The 17,943-nt window shown below is 27.9% G+C and overlaps 2 protein-coding genes across 5 annotated transcripts; one reads left to right on the top strand and one right to left on the bottom strand.

Moving 5' to 3' along the window:
- The first annotated feature begins 7,617 nt into the window (after positions 1-7,617).
- Positions 7,618-13,449, top strand: LOC112680050. Its single transcript, XM_025550039.1, has 4 exons — positions 7,618-7,863; positions 11,815-11,866; positions 12,774-12,845; positions 12,953-13,449. The coding sequence occupies exons 1-4, from the start codon at positions 7,753-7,755 to the stop codon at positions 13,102-13,104; spliced, it is 387 nt and encodes a 128-aa protein (XP_025405824.1). The 5' UTR covers positions 7,618-7,752; the 3' UTR covers positions 13,105-13,449.
- A 1,073-nt stretch (positions 13,450-14,522) lies between these two features.
- LOC112680039 (tRNA modification GTPase GTPBP3, mitochondrial) lies at positions 14,523-17,650 on the bottom strand. 4 transcript variants are annotated; one of them, XM_025550019.1, is made up of 8 exons: positions 17,421-17,650; positions 16,211-16,387; positions 16,027-16,146; positions 15,710-15,879; positions 15,537-15,647; positions 15,372-15,477; positions 14,864-15,314; positions 14,523-14,806 (listed from the first exon to the last, which is right to left on the bottom strand). In XM_025550019.1, exons 1-8 carry the CDS (start codon positions 17,512-17,514, stop codon positions 14,569-14,571), a joined length of 1,467 nt encoding a protein of 488 aa, XP_025405804.1. In that variant the 5' UTR covers positions 17,515-17,650; the 3' UTR covers positions 14,523-14,568. The 4 variants fall into 4 exon arrangements, with proteins under 4 accessions (XP_025405804.1, XP_025405805.1, XP_025405806.1 ...); XM_025550020.1 differs by having other exon boundaries at positions 15,399-15,477; XM_025550021.1 differs by lacking the exon at positions 17,421-17,650 and adding an exon at positions 17,048-17,339.
- Positions 17,651-17,943: the final 293 nt, after the last annotated feature.

Below are 17,943 nucleotides of genomic sequence, written 5' to 3'. Positions count from 1 at the left end.
TTTTAATAAATTAAAAAATCAACATAAGACTTGGCAGAGGGCTTCAACATGACTTAATTCCCTTGCAATTTTACACTTTTATCAATTAAAAATTAACTCTAATGCTTTTATACATCATTTTAAAAAAAAAAATCAATATAAAATTTAAGTTTGGTATTAAGTGATACAGTATTAAAAGAAAAACGTATACCTACTGTATGTATATAGTTATTTGTAATGTATAAAAATATTTTTGAATTTGAATAATTGTATTTCATTATTCATTAATACTTTTTAATTAAACTACAGTAAATTAGTATACAAGTGTTAGGTTAACTAAAATAACTGATATCTTATAGAAATATATAAAACAGCAAAAGAACATTTTTAACCAATATTTTAGGTGTTTTTTGTAAAAATAAAAAAAATGTGTTAGAATTTATATAAAAATTAATAATAATAATATTCAATGAAGGCCTGGATTTATTCACAGTACCATCATTGGAAAATACATGTAGGGGCCTGGTTAGAAGCTAAAAATATTGCTAATAAACATCGAATATTTGTAATATAATACAATTACTGTCAACCAGTGGTGTAATTAGGAATTTGGTTTGGGTGGGGATTATAAGTTTTAGTAAAATCTGTACACCTCATACAGTACCCCCCCCCCACCCCACCAGAACAAATTTTTTAATAATTTAAATTTTAATGATAATAATAATAATAATAATAATCGTAATAATAATAAAAATGATAATAATCATATTATCCCCATATAATAAATAAACAAAGTTTTCGGGGGGATCCATCCCCCTAACCCCTCCCCTAATTACGCCCAAGTTGTCAACCGTTTTCGATCATCTGGTTCGAATCAGACATACAACGCTTCTCGTTGAAAATACTATATTTTTTTACACTTTCCGTATAACAACAATCAGAAATACCTGTATTATCAAGATAAAAAACCGTGTTAATTCAAAGTCCATAGCTTGCACATAAATCTGTTACGAACAATTAAAATTATAACACGTATACAACAAACAATTGAAAATGAACCTTATTCAACAAAATCTGCATATGAAGTGTTAAGGCTTGTTAGCACGTGATATAAGCGTACGATTTCACCTCAAAGGAGGATCTATTAATAAACTATGGTTATGAAAAGCGGTGTTGCGATTAATTACTATTGAAATGAATAAAAATCTGTAATTGTTTTACTTTCCAACCATTATCGCATATGGTTTCACCAATATTATTTAAATGGAAATATATTAACTAAAATTACATCTGATAAATATACTTCAACCTTAATACTGTACGAACACTTGAATGATAATTAATGGGTCATTATTTTTTTTCTATGTCGTTGCTTTTCATATTCTTTAATATCCGATTAAAATTTGATTTTGCCTCTGTTTTGACCATTATATTCTCATAATCACCAAGTCAAGCACTTGATTCAGGTGGCATACGAGCGATTGCCCTCCCCCTAAGACGGAGTATGTAGTAACCACGAATTAAGATATATGATATATCTTTTTATTGCTTATTATTTAAGCCCCAATAATTTTAAAGAAGTTTCATCGTCCCCTCCCTTAAAAAAAAAAAATAATAATAATAAGCACATAATTACGTGCTTATTTGAAGTAGATACCTATACATTGAAAATCGCCTTTTCTGTAATACGCATACTAATTCCTGTAGATCGCGCGTGACTTGTCTTGAGTATCTTAAATTATTAAAAGTATTGCACTTTTTGATGATATATTAAAAAAAAATAAAAAAAAAATTAGTACAATTGATGAATTTATAACGACTTTTCATCGGTATCTATAAAAACCTATTAGTTCAGAGTTACTGATAAATTTTAATTTTAATCAATTATTTTTAAATGTCATGTAGTATATTACTAATTTTTCTTAAAATAAAATATTGCAAATCAGAATTGATTATATAATAATTATATCGTTTCGTTTCGTGTAACATAATGTACTTTAAACCTTAAAAATAACCAATTGCCAAAAGCTTTTTTATTTAATGTATACATATTTATTGTACTTATTATTATTGTAAATTTACTCTGCAGAACATGTGATGTACATCGAATGCGAGTAAGTTGAAAATTGCGAAATATCCATTAGAAATTAATACATTTGCCGAATATTAATCTTAAAATATCGAAATAACAGTGAAATATTAATTTTTAATGCTTATATTAAAGCTTGATCATTATTGTATCTCGAGTGAAACAAGAAATATGCTATGTTTATTTTACTACGGTACATAATAATTAAATGTATAATATCTATGATATCTATGTACAACGGTGAACAGACAATGATTTTAAATATATCGTTTTAAATATAAGAATTATAAACTAATAAACTACTTAATCATGAGCTGATAAAATACTTAACCGGATAAACAATAAACCCGACCCTCAACGCAATTCACATATACAATACCTACTAGAGAGGTTTGCGACTTATCGGATATCTAGACTTCTCTACTGCTAAAAAAAATAGTTTGTAATTATTATAAAAAAATAGTAATATAAAAAAAAAATTATAGCAATTAAATTCAAATAGATCCTTGTTTGATATTATATTGGTGTATCAATCAGGGGCGTATTTAAGAGGGAGGTGGGAGCTAAGTGGGCTGCAGCCACCTTTGAAATTTTAAGAACATTTAAAAATATTTTCATAGTCCATTAAAGTCGATGCAAAAGTCTGAAATTTCATTTTATTGATTTTAAACTCTTAATTTTATTTTATTAGTTTATCTTCCGCTCAAAAGATAACTCTTTTACTTTTAATCGTATTTAGAATGTGATACGTTTTTTCTACTTAGATAATTTCTACTATATTACATCTTTCTGTGTAGAAATTAAATATTATTGTGATGTTAAAATCACTATTTTATTTAAAAAATATTATTTAGTGATTTGTGATCTTATGGTTTTTTTTCCCTTCACAGGGGTTTTCTCTTTTTTCACTTTTTATTATAATATGCTATTTACTTCTATTACTGACTTTTCTCTTTTTTTTTATATAAAATCAATAATTTTCACTTCCAAACGTGGAGTTTTTTTTATATTTTCATAACTTCTACTACCCTAAATTTTTTGTGTAGCAAATATTAACGTTAATTTTTTTGTGTAGTTAAAAAAATAAAACTATTGTTTTACTAATAATTTAATATAATTGTTATTTTGTTACGATGTTTGACTTGTATTGTATTTTGTGTTAACATTCTTTTCCTCATTTTAATTTCTGTAAAACTTTATAATAATTGTACGCCAAAGTCATTTTATTCAATGAAATAGTTTTATAAAAAAACATAAAAATTCCTTGGTCCAGTGAGAATCACCGGTCAAGTGATACATAGATATGGATGAATGGTATTTTTGCATTAGCATTGTAAAATTGAAAGCTTTGATTTAATAAAAAATAATAACTGAAGCAATCTTATTTATTAAAATTCTATACACAAACACAACAAAATAAATAATATGTTATCAAAATACTAGACGGTGTTGAGTGAGTATATCAGTTGAAGTTTTTTGCAATTTTTTCTTAGTTTTTCTCAATTATTCAGAAAACTATAGAAAAATTCATAGTATGATCTCCTATAGGTACCAACAAGACAAGAACGGATTGTGGAATCCTTAAGTGTGGCCCAAGAATTTTTTTTAAAGCCGTTTGGCAACCATAGCATTATTTCAACATTTATGCTATAATACTACACATTTTTTGGTTAAATATTTAAAATATGAACTATAACACTTAATATAAATACATGGCAAAATTTATTTAATGACTTATTTATTAAGGCATTAAAAATGTATGCTTAATATTCATTTATTTTTGGTTCTTTAAGCTAAACGGCCGATTACAGTTTGGCACGGTATACTGCATACATTTTTTTCTGTAGCAATTAAGGCAAAAACTTTTTGATTGTCTTTTGTCATCTTATTCACGATTTTTACCAAGTACCTAAAAGAAAAATTTGAATTGTTGCATTCATTTTCCTTGTTTCCAAATGCAATTAACTCATATATTATGTTTATTTTTTTTGGGGGGGGGGGGTTAACAAATATAATCGTTATCTTTTTTGTTCGTTGCACAGATAAATAAAATAAATAAATGCTATAAATAGATATTATTTTATACAACTTTTTTACCAATTTACAGTTTACTTTTACATTACAGTAAATTAATAGCTATTGGAATATAAAAACAGCATAGTTAACAAAACTTTTTAAATACCTATCAATATAATTATTTAATTATCATAATATTTGTATAGTTGTAGATTATAAGTTCAAAGCGTAATAATGAAACTACGAATATATTACACGTCATCAATAATAAAACAATTTTCTTTTTTTTTTAACCCTAGGGAGGGAGTTTGATGTAATTGAATATATTTGAGAAACTCAATTTCAGAGAATCGGCTCGTTGGTCTAGCATTATTAAATATTCATAGAAGTAACTGATATGGTTTTAGACAAGTTTGCTAATAGTGGACAAGCCAAACGTTTAAAACTCATTATTTAGTACTTAATAGCTAATACATTGTATAGATTATGATACATTTAAATCATAAAATTTTATTTTTTTGTTTTACTGTATGACTATATTAATACATTTAGATCAGCCCCTCCCGAAATAAAATTTTGGATACACGCCTGATAGAAATTATTGAGTTTCGACAACATTTTCAATAACCAAGTTACTGATCTGCTTGCTTATACTGACAGATATAATGAAAATAAGAAAATATATGATAAATTTTAAGATTTTGCAAACGATAAATGAAAATAATTAACTAATAATTCATGTAAATGCAAAGTATAAAAGAAATCCAGTTTATTACTATTAAAAAGCATATTGGATAAATTATTGTTTTACTTTGAAACTGATTGTAACTGCAATTACGATAATGATTTAAGAATTTACTGTAAAATATATCAACATAGTTAATTATTCGAAGGAAGTATGGTTTCAACAATTTTCAAGGCTCCCTATGCTTTGACGCTCTGGGCATTGTCCCACTTTGCCCTAAGATAGCTACGCCATTGCGATTAAGTATGACTAGGTTAGTTATTTAGGTTAGTTATTTACCTTTAGATTAAGTTATTCTTGAAAACCTTAGCAACAATTTTAGAGATAGGTTGAATGGTCAAAATATTAACTATTGGTAAATTGTTGGTTAACTTTTGAAACCAATGGCAGGCCTATTTCATTCAAAAACTATTTATCTAAAAAACAAATTACTAATCACTAATTAGGTACCTATTTGAGATATTTTTAGATATGTTTAATTAATATTTTATAAGATTTTCGATATTTTATATTTAAAATAAATCAATAGGATGTACCTTTCTAACGGATTATGGTTTTATTTTTTTGAAATCATTTTCACCTATTTAATGATATTTCCTATCGATAGATAGAGGTCTACCTGCGACAATGGAAAACTTCAAATAATAACATAAAGAAAAAGGAAAAATTAATTCGTTTTAGAACTACTCGGCTTTTTATAGTCAAGGATACCTAATGTATGAAATATTCACAATAATTATTTTTGAAAATATGTTTAAAAATAAAACGAGTGATGACTACAAATTCGCAAAAAATATAATGAGATCAGAATTTGTGTGCTCTGAGTATAATAATTATAAATTATTTATAGTAGTCATCAAATATTAAAAATTGTATAAAACTCAAGAAAATATCGGAGTACTATAATAGTATGGTTTGTCTTATCATGTAATTCCGCGTGACTCTGTTCGCATTCGAAGAAATTATGATAATTATTTGCGGCACATGTCGTAGATACCTATTAAGTATTGGCTTTTAATTCTTATAATATTGGCAAAATATAACAATTATTAATTTTCGAAGTTCAAACGATAACCGACAGGGGCGGATTGGCCTATCGGGAAATCGGGAATCTTTCCGATAGGCCGGTCCTCATTTGGGCCGCTCTATATTATTATATAATTACCAAAAAAAAGTTTTATTTTATAAAATAAATAAAAATCATTATATATATATTTAAAGATGCATTAAGATCAAACTTCAAGTTTGAACTAATTAATCATGTGACTTATCCAAAACTATTATAGCTATAATTATAGTAAGGTTATTGTAGGTTTTACTAATTTAAGGGTGAAACTAAACAAATTTTGAAATTGATGCAAAATAAAGTATATTTTGGGAGATTATTAGTTTGTGGACAGTGATCGCCGATCACAGAGAACTTTATCTGTTGTTATCACATAGATTTTTAAAAGACTCTGTAATCTAAAAAAATATTAATCTAATACATTATTAAAAAAAAAACACACAAATAATAATAGCTTTTCTGGGTAACGAAAATGTTTGTTTACCTATACATCGTACGTATAAAGTCTACAATCCACGTGACTCCCAAAATCACTTTTCATTTCAATCAAAAAATATACATACCTACACATTAAAATGCACATAAAATAATCGAATGGTTTTCGATGTAGTTTACGGATATTTTGAATTGGATCGTGTGTATATTGCAGTTGGGATTGTATCGATTAAATCAACTGATCAGTAGTTGTATTTTTTTCTACGGACCAACGACCTCGAATCACGACTTAGTCAAGTGGAGTTGTTGATATTATTTATATAATAAGTAATGCGTAAAAACGAATTTTATTTGAAAAAAAAAAAAAATAAAATTAAGTATAGATATCATTCCACCGGTGTTATAGGTTACACGTAATTATTCTATTTCTAGAACCGCGGCATGTTAAAATCACTGATACGAATGCAAATAATACAGGGATAATATAACAATACAGAAATGAGAATGTCGTGCTGGTAAAAGGGCACAGCATATAACGTATATCGTATGTATGTATACAAATAGGTACATATTAAGTGTTTGCGATTAATGATATAAGTACTCCTCGCTCGCGGTACGTGTGACCGTGGATTAAATATACTAGTTTAAAACTTTATTAGCTTATATTACATACAAATAATAACTTATTTGAAACATAAACCTATGCAAATACCTTCTACATAATTATAAAAAATAATGTCGATTCGTTCGATAATGAATGTAATCGAACGAACGTTTAGTACAGCCATGTCGCGCGTGTTTATGTTTAACGTTCGACGAAACAAGTGGTAATCTCGCGATTATTATACAAACCATTGACCGTAAAAAAAAAAAATCCTTTCAATACTAATAATAATTGTACGACGATTGCAGACGATCGATATCACATATATTTGTTCCATTGTATATAGTCGGTGATTTTTTGCATCGCTCTGTACACTAGCGCACGAGCACACACATACACACACACACGATCGCACATTTTTATCACTGTGAACTCTTGATATATTGTTCAATTTCACATTGTCGATAATAAAACAAATAGGTACTACATACAAATATCGTAATATACATATATAGTAGTGCTTTGGCATTTAACGTTTCATTTAGTTACCGTTTAGAAAACGCGTAAGACTTATTCGTACGCTTATACGTACAACACCAAACTGTTCATTCGAACTTTAAAAATTTTAATAATTTAACATAAGTTCGTTTTTTCTTTTTCTTTTTTTCTTCTTCTTGAATTATAATTATTTCCTCAACGTATTGTAATTGTAAATTATAATATTCGTTAAGTACTGCATTTATCTTAAATATAAATTAACGATACGAGATCAATTCGTCTTAACAAAAAAACTAGAAAAGAAAAAAAAGAAAAGCAGCATGAAAACGTTATGCGCAATGGAATCATTAGTCGAAGACGTCCCACAAGTTAACTTTGTTGTCTGTCCCGCTACGATTGAACACTGCGACCGAATTTTCGAATTATTTCAAGTAAGATTATCTTTTAATTATTATTTATTATTATCATTCATTTATAACAGATATTTTACAAATATAATATATACTACATATTAACAAATATAATATACATAAAACCAATGGTGGTTAAAATTGATGTCACCAGGTAATTCAATAGAAATATAACATTTGTATTCCAAACCCCGGATTAAGACCTTCGGGGACCCAGGGGCCAATACGGCATACCAATATGCTCGGGTTGTGGATCCCCCACCAATGAAGACAATTATTTAAAATCACAAAAACATATAATAAAATAAATAAAGGCTTTTTAATTAAGTACCTATAATGAAAACATTAAAAGCATATTATTATTGTACTATAAAACATAATATTCTATAATAGTATTTTTATTCTATGTACAAATTTTTTCTTTTTTTTTTTTTTATTTTTCATGTAGAAAATGCTTCTGACGTTTTATTTTAAGTGCAGTAATAAAAAATTATATCACTATACACACAAACCTGGTCATGTGTCTTCATTTACCGTGCCAAGGATAGTAAACATGGTAGGCGAGTGACGGGCCCCAACGTTAGCCTGTTAGCTTAAACAAAAAAATTAATAAATATATATTTGTAGGTACTACTATAAAAAGTACAGACTACCACTAAATGTAATCGTAAGCCGAGAAGATTATGGGTCCTTTACATACGTGCGCTCAGGGACGTGGTTACCCTTGCCCTCTTTTAATCCGGGCTTGTGCATTTCTATACGCTTAAAATAAAATCAACTATATCGTTATGTTGCTCACGTTTCGATAAGCTCACCAAATCTAACATTACTGTAATCTACAGGGTATTATGTTCAGAAAAAATATTGATTTCTATAATTACAACTGTATAAACAAATATTACCTAATATTATCAGACAGTTATTTCTGAAGTGGATGCATAACGCGGAAGTACGAACATTGGTAACGCCTATTGTTTTCCGTATTCCGTTGACTTCTAGGACAAAATTAAATTATAATAGGCGATACATCATATTTGAAAACGACAATTTTTCCATTCGTAAAAACAACATTTTATGATTTTAAGTCTAAGAACTCTTTAATTTTTATCCGAACACAATATGTCTAATCGGTTGTGCATGTCGCGAGGAATTCAGATTTCGAAACATAGATGTGGAAATAGGTCATTTCTTAATCGTACACACCTACACGGGCATGACCTACGAAATAAGTCGGACATTTTAACTTTGAAGTAACAATTATCAGCCGTATTATAATATACACAATATCATTATCATTTTAGTACCTAATTATAATCAGATAAAATAACCTATACTATACTTACTTCCTGATTATTACACAATATAATATTCTTTAATTAATAATTTGAAAATATTTAAAGCTTTCATAATCCATAAATAAAGGCTTTGAATATATTATATACTGTAGGAATCTATTTTCTAAAGCTTATGAATTAATTTTATTCGGCGATACTCCGATATTCGAATGGTATAAATTTTATAATCACAAACAATTTTAGTTTTACATTCCTAAAATACGTTAATTAACAATAAAATAATTTTGTAGAAAGTCAGAGCATTTAGAATAATTCTAAGTGAACTCGTACACCTACGCCTGATACCGTCAAAGTACTAACTAGTTTCTGATCAATGCATAGTATCATAATTTCTAATATTTAATTATAACAATTATAGCAGGTTTCAACTAGTTATTTGCCGCATTTTAAAATTAAACTACAAGCAAGGAATTGGGGTTCAAGCATAAACTTTTAATGTATCGTTGAACAGAGTCTTAATGCTCTCTTGGACGGTAAATAGCAACTATTCCGTTATCCTTCAAAAATCTGTTCCGATTTTTTTACACTAAAAATACAAGTATATCCGATCATCAATCGGTTGATAACTGTTAGGAAGATCACATCATAGCATTGATTATAAAATCAATGATCATAGTATAGTTTTTGAATTTCGTTATTTTCCAAAAATCCTATGATCGTTTTCTCACTACGCTACGCTACAGCAATTGAAACACAGCTCATATGCAGGCTAAAAATCATTTTGAAAAATATTAATTTGTTGTACAACATACACGCACAAATTATTAAATAGAACGGCCATATTCAAAGATTTAATGTAGAACATCAAATCAGTCAAACATATCGACTGTGTCGGACAACTATTTTGTAGCGGGTTCCCAATTATTAAAAATGACATATCTATATAAAAAAAAAAAAAATATGTAACTTATATACAATATTTTTCCGGTGTACTACGTTTTATAGATTGTGTCACATTCGAATGCAAATCATAACAATTTAATTCTCGTACTCACTTGTAAATGCTCGATAGATATGTCTGTACACTCGATATTCAAACATATAGTTTTAGGATAAGTATACTGTCCTCGTCTGCGATAGACGCATGCTTATTGTATAATGTTAATATTAAATATCTGATTGAAAAACGTACGAACGCTGCGAACATTCTGCGTACAACGAGGTTTCTAATTTTAAATAAATAATTTAAAATCGAATAGGCTCACATATTGGATTTAAATCGACATTTGACACGAGGCATCAACCTCGTGCGAAGAACAATTTACATTCACATTTATAGAACGAATCGCGAATTCCTGCAATATCTATCACTTAACACGTGTACGCCGTCCGACTGCTACACGTGATCGATAATAATCGACAATTGCCGTTGCCTAAATGAAAATAAAGGTGTATACAGAGCCAAGTACAATCAGTTCACATAATAATATAGTGACGTATGGAATCACGTTTTAACAGTTTGAACTCGGTGATTCGAATAAACAGTAAACTGCTGTATCACATAATATTACCATAATTGTATATTATTTTGATATGTTGACTAAATCGATTTAAAAAATATGCGATAATTCTGTTGAGCAAAATAGATGAGTGTGCAATATACTAAAATAATATCTACGACCTACATCATACCTATAATATTACGTATTCATGACGTAGTTTTTAACAGTGATGTTAGTATATTACAATTTGTTTGATAACATGACAATATTTACGTATAGATTGTATTATAATAATATATTATATTATAATCTTTCGACGATTATTAAAAAAAAGTAAATACCGATTTTAAGTGGTTTATTATTACATATTCAATGCTCTATTCCCTGAGAACCTCAATTATTATATACTTCTCTCCTAAGTTCTAAATCTTGAAAGTTAGAACACCGCCGAATAATTATAGACTTATGTTTCCTACACAAGCTTTTTGCTTATTGTAGTATTGACTGCCTGATTTTCTAAATCGATCATCTTTTCCATTTCAACTCGTAACATAAGATCTAATAACACATTTCACCTAGAACTACAGGTTAACAACTAGGCAAAACACAACCCATCAAACAGAATCGTACAAACTGTAAATAAATTGAAAATAAATATGTTGAACTCAATAAACTTGTTCTTTCAAATTGTACTGTAATTTTCTAATAGGTACGTAATTTATAATTTATGCTCATACATTTACGTACATACTTTACTTACTAATATTTAATTTTATTTAATATCTTGTACTCACGAATTATTGTAATATTAATCTTATCTGTAATAGGACCTCATCTGTTAAATATAAAATAAATAAATATGCGTAATACATAGGTAAACAACGTTCGATATAGACGAAGTGTGATAAATAATTTATTGTAAAAAATAATGCTATTATTGGAACCTCTAAACTTCCCAAACTGCAATATAATTATGAATATTTGAAATGGTGACAATACTCACTATTCTTTAGGTAGGAAAATACATAAACTTAATATATTAGGTACCTTTCTATCCAGCAAATCACGTTGAAATTGCTATATCCGTTTTCATATATTCTCGTCATTAAAATGTTTTTATGCATAAATGTAATTGACCTAGACTTTAGTGATTTAATAATAATTGTTTGTTTCAGGAATACTATTCTGAATATGGAATACCAAGTAATAGACAATTAAATGAAGAAAGTAAGTTCATTTCAACAATAACAATACTATAAATAATTATCATTATTCATAAACTATATTTTACGAATAAACTGATAAATCAGTAACAAGTAAATTTTTATAACGGGATTTTATAACTCATGCATAGTAATAACGCAAACTAAGTATTTACATACAGTAATTGTGTATCAATAGTAAGCTCGAGCTAATATTAGATAACTAGGTACTTGAAGTATTGGTGACATTTGAGACTGCTTAGCACTTCTAGATTTAATGAAAGCTACCCTACACTCTCGTCATTACAATTTCACATTTTATTTAAATGTTGTTCTACACAGCAGTTATTTACTCATTATTAATGGTTAAATATAATCTTTTTTCTATGAGTTAATGATAATACTCACCAACAGAGAATAACTGTTGACTATTTTTTTGATTTTTTAGTAAAAATCATGTTTTTTATTTATAATTGTTTCACTTGAACTGTGTTTATCCATTCTTCTAAATATCTAGAAGAAGGCAGGAAATATATACTCGGATAAAACACAAACATAGCACATATGCTAAACAACGAGTAGGTACTTATCATATTTAAGTTCTTAACTACGTCGTAAATTTACCGTAGTGCTTCATCTATTTTTTTATAATTTAACAATTTTATCTCAATTGCATTCAGTATTCTTTGTAAATAATCCTTTAATTCTTAATCTAGTAAAAACGAATGATTTCAGAAAAGTATTCACTTCTTAAATTCAATGATTATTTTTATTAATAACAATAATTTATTAATGTTCACTCGATAGACGAATGATTCATGCTTGTAGACGTAGAGGATATATTTTAAAGAAATAATTATTTAATAAAATCTTAGTCATATACTGACTTAATATTTTCAGTGCCATAAGGTAATACTGTTTTTTATTATTAGCTTTCAGAAAAGAAGGATTCGAATCTTCAAATCCAAGTTTTCAATGTTTTATAGCTAAAACTAGAAAAAAAGGTAATAAATTAATATTTAGCTAACAAAATCGAAATGATTTTCATAATAAGAGCAAAAAAAATAGCTCATTTTATAAAATTAAGTTAATTGATTTTTCTTTTTTATAGTGGACGTTATCATCGGGTTTGTTTTATGGTTCCGACCATTTGAGAACACAACTGGACAAAGAGTATTTCTGGAAGCATTATACGTATCCAAACCATACCGACAGAAGCATGTCGAACAAACTCTATTTGAACAAACAATTCAATTTTATTAAAATGCATTTTACGTCGTCCAGTCATGTTGATCGTGGATACTTCTTTCAATAACTAAATTATATAAACTAAATTGTTCCCTAAATATATTTTTAAAAACACAAAGAAATTGAAGTATACGATTGCAAACTGGGCAGACGAACGTTCCTATATAATATTTTTAATCAAATAATTTCACTTGAAATGTGGGTGGTATAAAAAATGGGTTGAACTATGACTTAACTGCATTTCTCATTATGTATGTCAACTGTCTTCAGACTACTTATATATTAAAACTTATCTCTACAAATATGGAATTATTGTGCATTAAAATTGTAATAAATTAAAACATTTTACCAATATTCAAATTACTTTTAAACATTTTTATTTCTATACTACATATATAACATTAATACTATGTATTTTTTTGCCCATTGTCACTTATTTTTTTGCCATTGTTTTAAAAATAATTTATTTTAATTAATATACAATGATATTTTTGGTCTTGATCCATTGAAGATATTGTCATTTTTAAATAAATTGTTTTATTTAAAATTAAATAAGTGATTAAATACTTTGGTAATCTACTTACCTATCAAACTATTAGAGTAATAAATAGTTCTATAATATATACATCATACTGTAACAATCACATGTTAAAATATTTTAATCATTTTAATGATTTAGTTTGAGAATAATAGATTTGATTAGACAGTAAATAACTTTAATTATTGTTTTTAATATTTTTTATAGTATTTATTGTTATGGGCTACCATGTATGGCCTAATCATGTATAAATAGAAACAGGTGCAACACAATATTACAATATTATATGTATTGCGTAAGACGGCATATTGTTATATTTAATAATAATTGGAAGGTGCGACGAAGATTAATCTATATTCCTAGAATACTATATTGGGAACGAGGTCTATCGCTGGATACTGCTAAACAAGTCCTATGACGTCAATTGATCAATATAAAAGAGGGATCGAAATGACCACAAGACAGATGAGTTCTAGTCACGGAAATGCAAGCTACTTCATGTCACTCTATGTTATAATTTGTTAAAACACTTTGAAAGTTGAAATAAACGTTTAAGTTGAAGTCTTATGTTTGATTAATTAAATTTAAATACATCATCGACTGCATTACATGAAATCGAGCCAGTGGCACGTAACATTATTGTATAAACGTACCTTATTGATATAATTGTATAATGTAAGCCTGTATAGTTTAAAATTGATAACTATATAACTCTATTATAAAGATTAAGATAAATATTGTTATTATTCAATATGTACTATGTTTAAGATTTTAAGTAGGTTCTGAGGAATTTATAATATTTATAGGTTGTTGATGATAAAAAGAAAAAACAATAATATAATTAAACAATATAAATGCTATTTATACTTATATGATTCACAAACACTTGAAACAATTTTAAATTTAAAACTTTGATTAAAAACTACAGAGTAAATAATACTTTATTTACCTATGCAAAATTTGGAAAATATCACACCGAGTATTTCTTCAGTTGATACATGTCCTGTGATTTTTCCAACATTTAATGTGGCATTATGCAAAAGCTGTGCTGCAATATCAATGTTTTCATCTAACTTGGATATTTTGAGAAATTTTTGAATATTTTCTAATGCTATTGTGAGACAATATCTATGTCTTGCTTGACTACAGCGAGGATGTTCAAAATTTGGATTTCCACATCTAATTAAAAACCAAAATTAAATGAAATGCAAAGAATAAAATAATAATATTACTAACAATTTCTGCAAATAGTTTTCAAATACTTCCATCATATCTGTAAGACCTTTTTCAGCTATACATGAACCAAAACATATGGTCCATTTAGAAGATTGAGATATTTTTTTGAATCTAAAAATTTGATCTTCAGGTACAACATCAATCTTATTCACATAAACCAAACAATTACTGCACTGCACTTTCATATTTTTTGCATATTGTGCTAGCCATAAGTCCATGTCATCTATACCAGTGAGATATAAAGCATCAATCACTAAGATAACCATGTCGGCTGCTTGAGCCTGATCTTTAGATTTTTTCATTCCCAATTCTTCAATCAAATCTATGGTTTTAGAGCGAATACCCGCAGTGTCAACTAAAAGTACTGCGTAACCAGACACATCCAGAGGCACTTGAATTAGATCTCTAGTTGTGCCTGGAAATTCTGTTACTATAGCAGCTTCTCTACTACCTAAATTAATTAAACTATGTTTTATTTAAAATAATATTAATAATCTGATTAATATACATAATGCATTTAAGAGGCTACTCTTCCCTGTATTTGGTGCACCAATTATTGCCACTTTAACTCCATCTCGTAAAATTTCACCAGACCTATTATCTGATAAGTGTATCTAAAAACATGACAAATTATAATGATGAATACTAGCTTATTTAACTAATAAAAATATACCTTTATTTCTCTGGCAAGTTTTTCTAGATTTTCTTTTACATTTTCTAGTACAAAGTCTTCAATATTATCGGTTTCGCTAAAATCTATATAGGCTTCGACATTAGCCAAATTCTAAATTGTAAAAACAACAATGCATTACAATATAGTTCTTCACATATGCATAAATAACATGCTTCTAAAAGAGACTGTCTCCATGAACTGTAAAGTTGTCTTAAAGAACCTTCTAACTGCATCAATGCTTGTTTTCTTTGTAGCTCAGTATCAGCTTCAATAAGATCAGCCAAACCTTCTACTTCAGTCAAATCCATTTTATTATTATAAAAGGAACGTTTAGTGAATTCTCCTATAATAAGAACAAAAATATTCTTTGTAAACAAAATAAATAATCCTATATTATATAATGTATGGAAATACTAAAGTAAAAAGTTTATTTAGATTTATAGTTTTCACTGCATTAGCACATTAATGATCATTTTAATTTAAATCCTACCAGCGTCAGCTGGTCGGAAATTAGATAATTTTGATAAACCATGGAGTACTGATGAAATAACCGCTCGTCCACCATGTATTTGAAATTCACAGCAATCTTCTCCAGTAAAACTTTTAGGTCCTAGGATGTGAAAATATTTTTTTTAAGATTCTAAAATAAATATTAAGGAAAAATGCATTTTTACCTGGGAACCATAATAATAATCCATTATCTAATTGTTCTTTTGTTGTTGGATCAATAATTTTATTTAAACAAGCTTTCCTCGGTTCGGGTAAATACTTTAAACAAGTCATATTCAAAATAGCATTAGAGGCATTTGGACCAGAAATTCTTATGACAGCTACACCACATTTTCCAAGACCTAAAATTGATAACACGTTTTTGTAAATAAATATATAAATGCATTAATTAAATACTTAATCAATGATAATTGTTATGATCATAATTCATACTAAATTAAAATGCTTCAATATTGTTAACATCATATTTTAGAAATATTATTTTTATAAAACGATGACAGACAAAATTATAGTATGTTGTAATTGAATATTATATCACTATTCGAGCTTACCCTATTTTAAAATAATTATTATTAATATTTTTTACATCAATATTATTATTTACTTTTTAATATCTTTAAATATTCTTAGAAAATCAAACAAAACGAATTGTGTTATATTATAATATATGATCATTTTTTCTAATTAAATTTAAAAATGTTATGAAGAGTTTATGAAAAAAAATAAAATAGTGTGTGCCAATATAAATTAAAATAATTATAACTGGGCCTCTGCTAGATTTCGGCACATTTTTTAATACAATTTAACAGAACTATCTTGGTCAGTAGCGTATATAGGGGAAGAGGTTAGTGGGCTACAGTTCTCCCCCGGAAATGTTTTAAAAAACTTAAAAATTATTTTAAATGTATGTTTTATTTTAATGATGCTTTATGCCAATTTAGAATTTGCGTCCAACGTCAAATCATTTTGGAACATTCTGTAAATGAATTGTAGATAAGTACCTACTGTGTCTTGTTAGTTATTTTTAGATAGCAGTGATAATTTAACTCTGTCCATAGTAGCCCCTTCCGAAAATATTTTCTACATACGCCACTGATCTTGTTGTTTGGTAAGCAATAACGTTCGTTCGGTTTGAACGTACAAGATAACGACATTCAACACTATCTCACGTTAAACCGGGTTTCGTTGTTATCACGTCGAAAACAATACGCATTATCATCTACAAGAACATTAATATACGAATGGTTGACGGAAAATAGCTGAACGATCGTTCGTGATCGAAAGATGAACTTGTACGAAAACCGCCGTCCAGACCCGTGGTCGGATGCCAATTCCATAATTATCATTATTGTCCAACGTTTTATCGAATTTTACCGGAGGACAGAGCGTAAATGGTCGACTTGAATCTCGTCCGGTGCTGGTAAACGGCAATGGCAATTCTTCTCAACCGGTACCGAGTCGTGTTCATAGCGAACGATCGTGAAGCCAACTATCATATAACACAACTGCAGCGCGATAGGTACTCCGATTCGGTTTCATCAGCTTTGGCTAGCGAACGGTTGAAAATTTCGATTTTTACGAAAAAGCGTAACATTTACAATATTTACCATAACCTCAAAAATATATTATAACGTTCTCGGCTGGTAATGCGGTCTAATGATTGTGCGGCCGGCTACATATCATTGTAGGCTCCAAAGTGCTGTACAGACTGCATCTTTAAATTGCATAGTTATTCAACAAATGAGAAAATTCAGCAATACGAGGATAAGAATCCTTATAATATAATTCTAAATGGTATAGGACAAATAACTTTAAAATTCCAATGTGTATTATACGCTAAATAAACAGTTCTGGTTTCTTCACACACCACTAGGTATCGATAACTCTAATAAACATT

This window comes from Sipha flava, unplaced genomic scaffold (assembly GCF_003268045.1).
Source record: "Sipha flava isolate LNK unplaced genomic scaffold, YSA_version1 172_pilon_pilon, whole genome shotgun sequence".
Classification (NCBI taxonomy): Eukaryota; Metazoa; Arthropoda; class Insecta; order Hemiptera; family Aphididae; genus Sipha; species Sipha flava.
Note: the sequence above shows the minus strand (reverse complement) of the source record. Positions and strands in the feature narration are given on the sequence as shown.

What these genes read in the sequence shown, in the direction of transcription:
- LOC112680050 (XM_025550039.1), top strand. Translation starts at nt 7,753, where the DNA reads ATGAAAACGTTATGCGCAATGGAATCATTAGTCGAAGACGTCCCACAA. An exon ending in GAATTTTCGAATTATTTCAA is followed by an intron (nt 7,864 to 11,814) that starts GTAAGATTATCT and finishes TGTTTGTTTCAG; the next exon opens with GAATACTATTCTGAATATGG. An exon ending in AGCTAAAACTAGAAAAAAAG is followed by an intron (nt 12,846 to 12,952) that starts GTAATAAATTAA and finishes TCTTTTTTATAG; the next exon opens with TGGACGTTATCATCGGGTTT.
- LOC112680039 (XM_025550019.1), bottom strand. Translation starts at nt 17,514, where the DNA reads ATGAACACGACTCGGTACCGGTTGAGAAGAATTGCCATTGCCGTTTAC. An exon ending in ATTATTATTATGGTTCCCAG is followed by an intron (nt 16,147 to 16,210) that starts GTAAAAATGCAT and finishes TTCACATCCTAG; the next exon opens with GACCTAAAAGTTTTACTGGA. An exon ending in GAAAACTATTTGCAGAAATT is followed by an intron (nt 14,807 to 14,863) that starts GTTAGTAATATT and finishes GTTTTTAATTAG; the next exon opens with ATGTGGAAATCCAAATTTTG.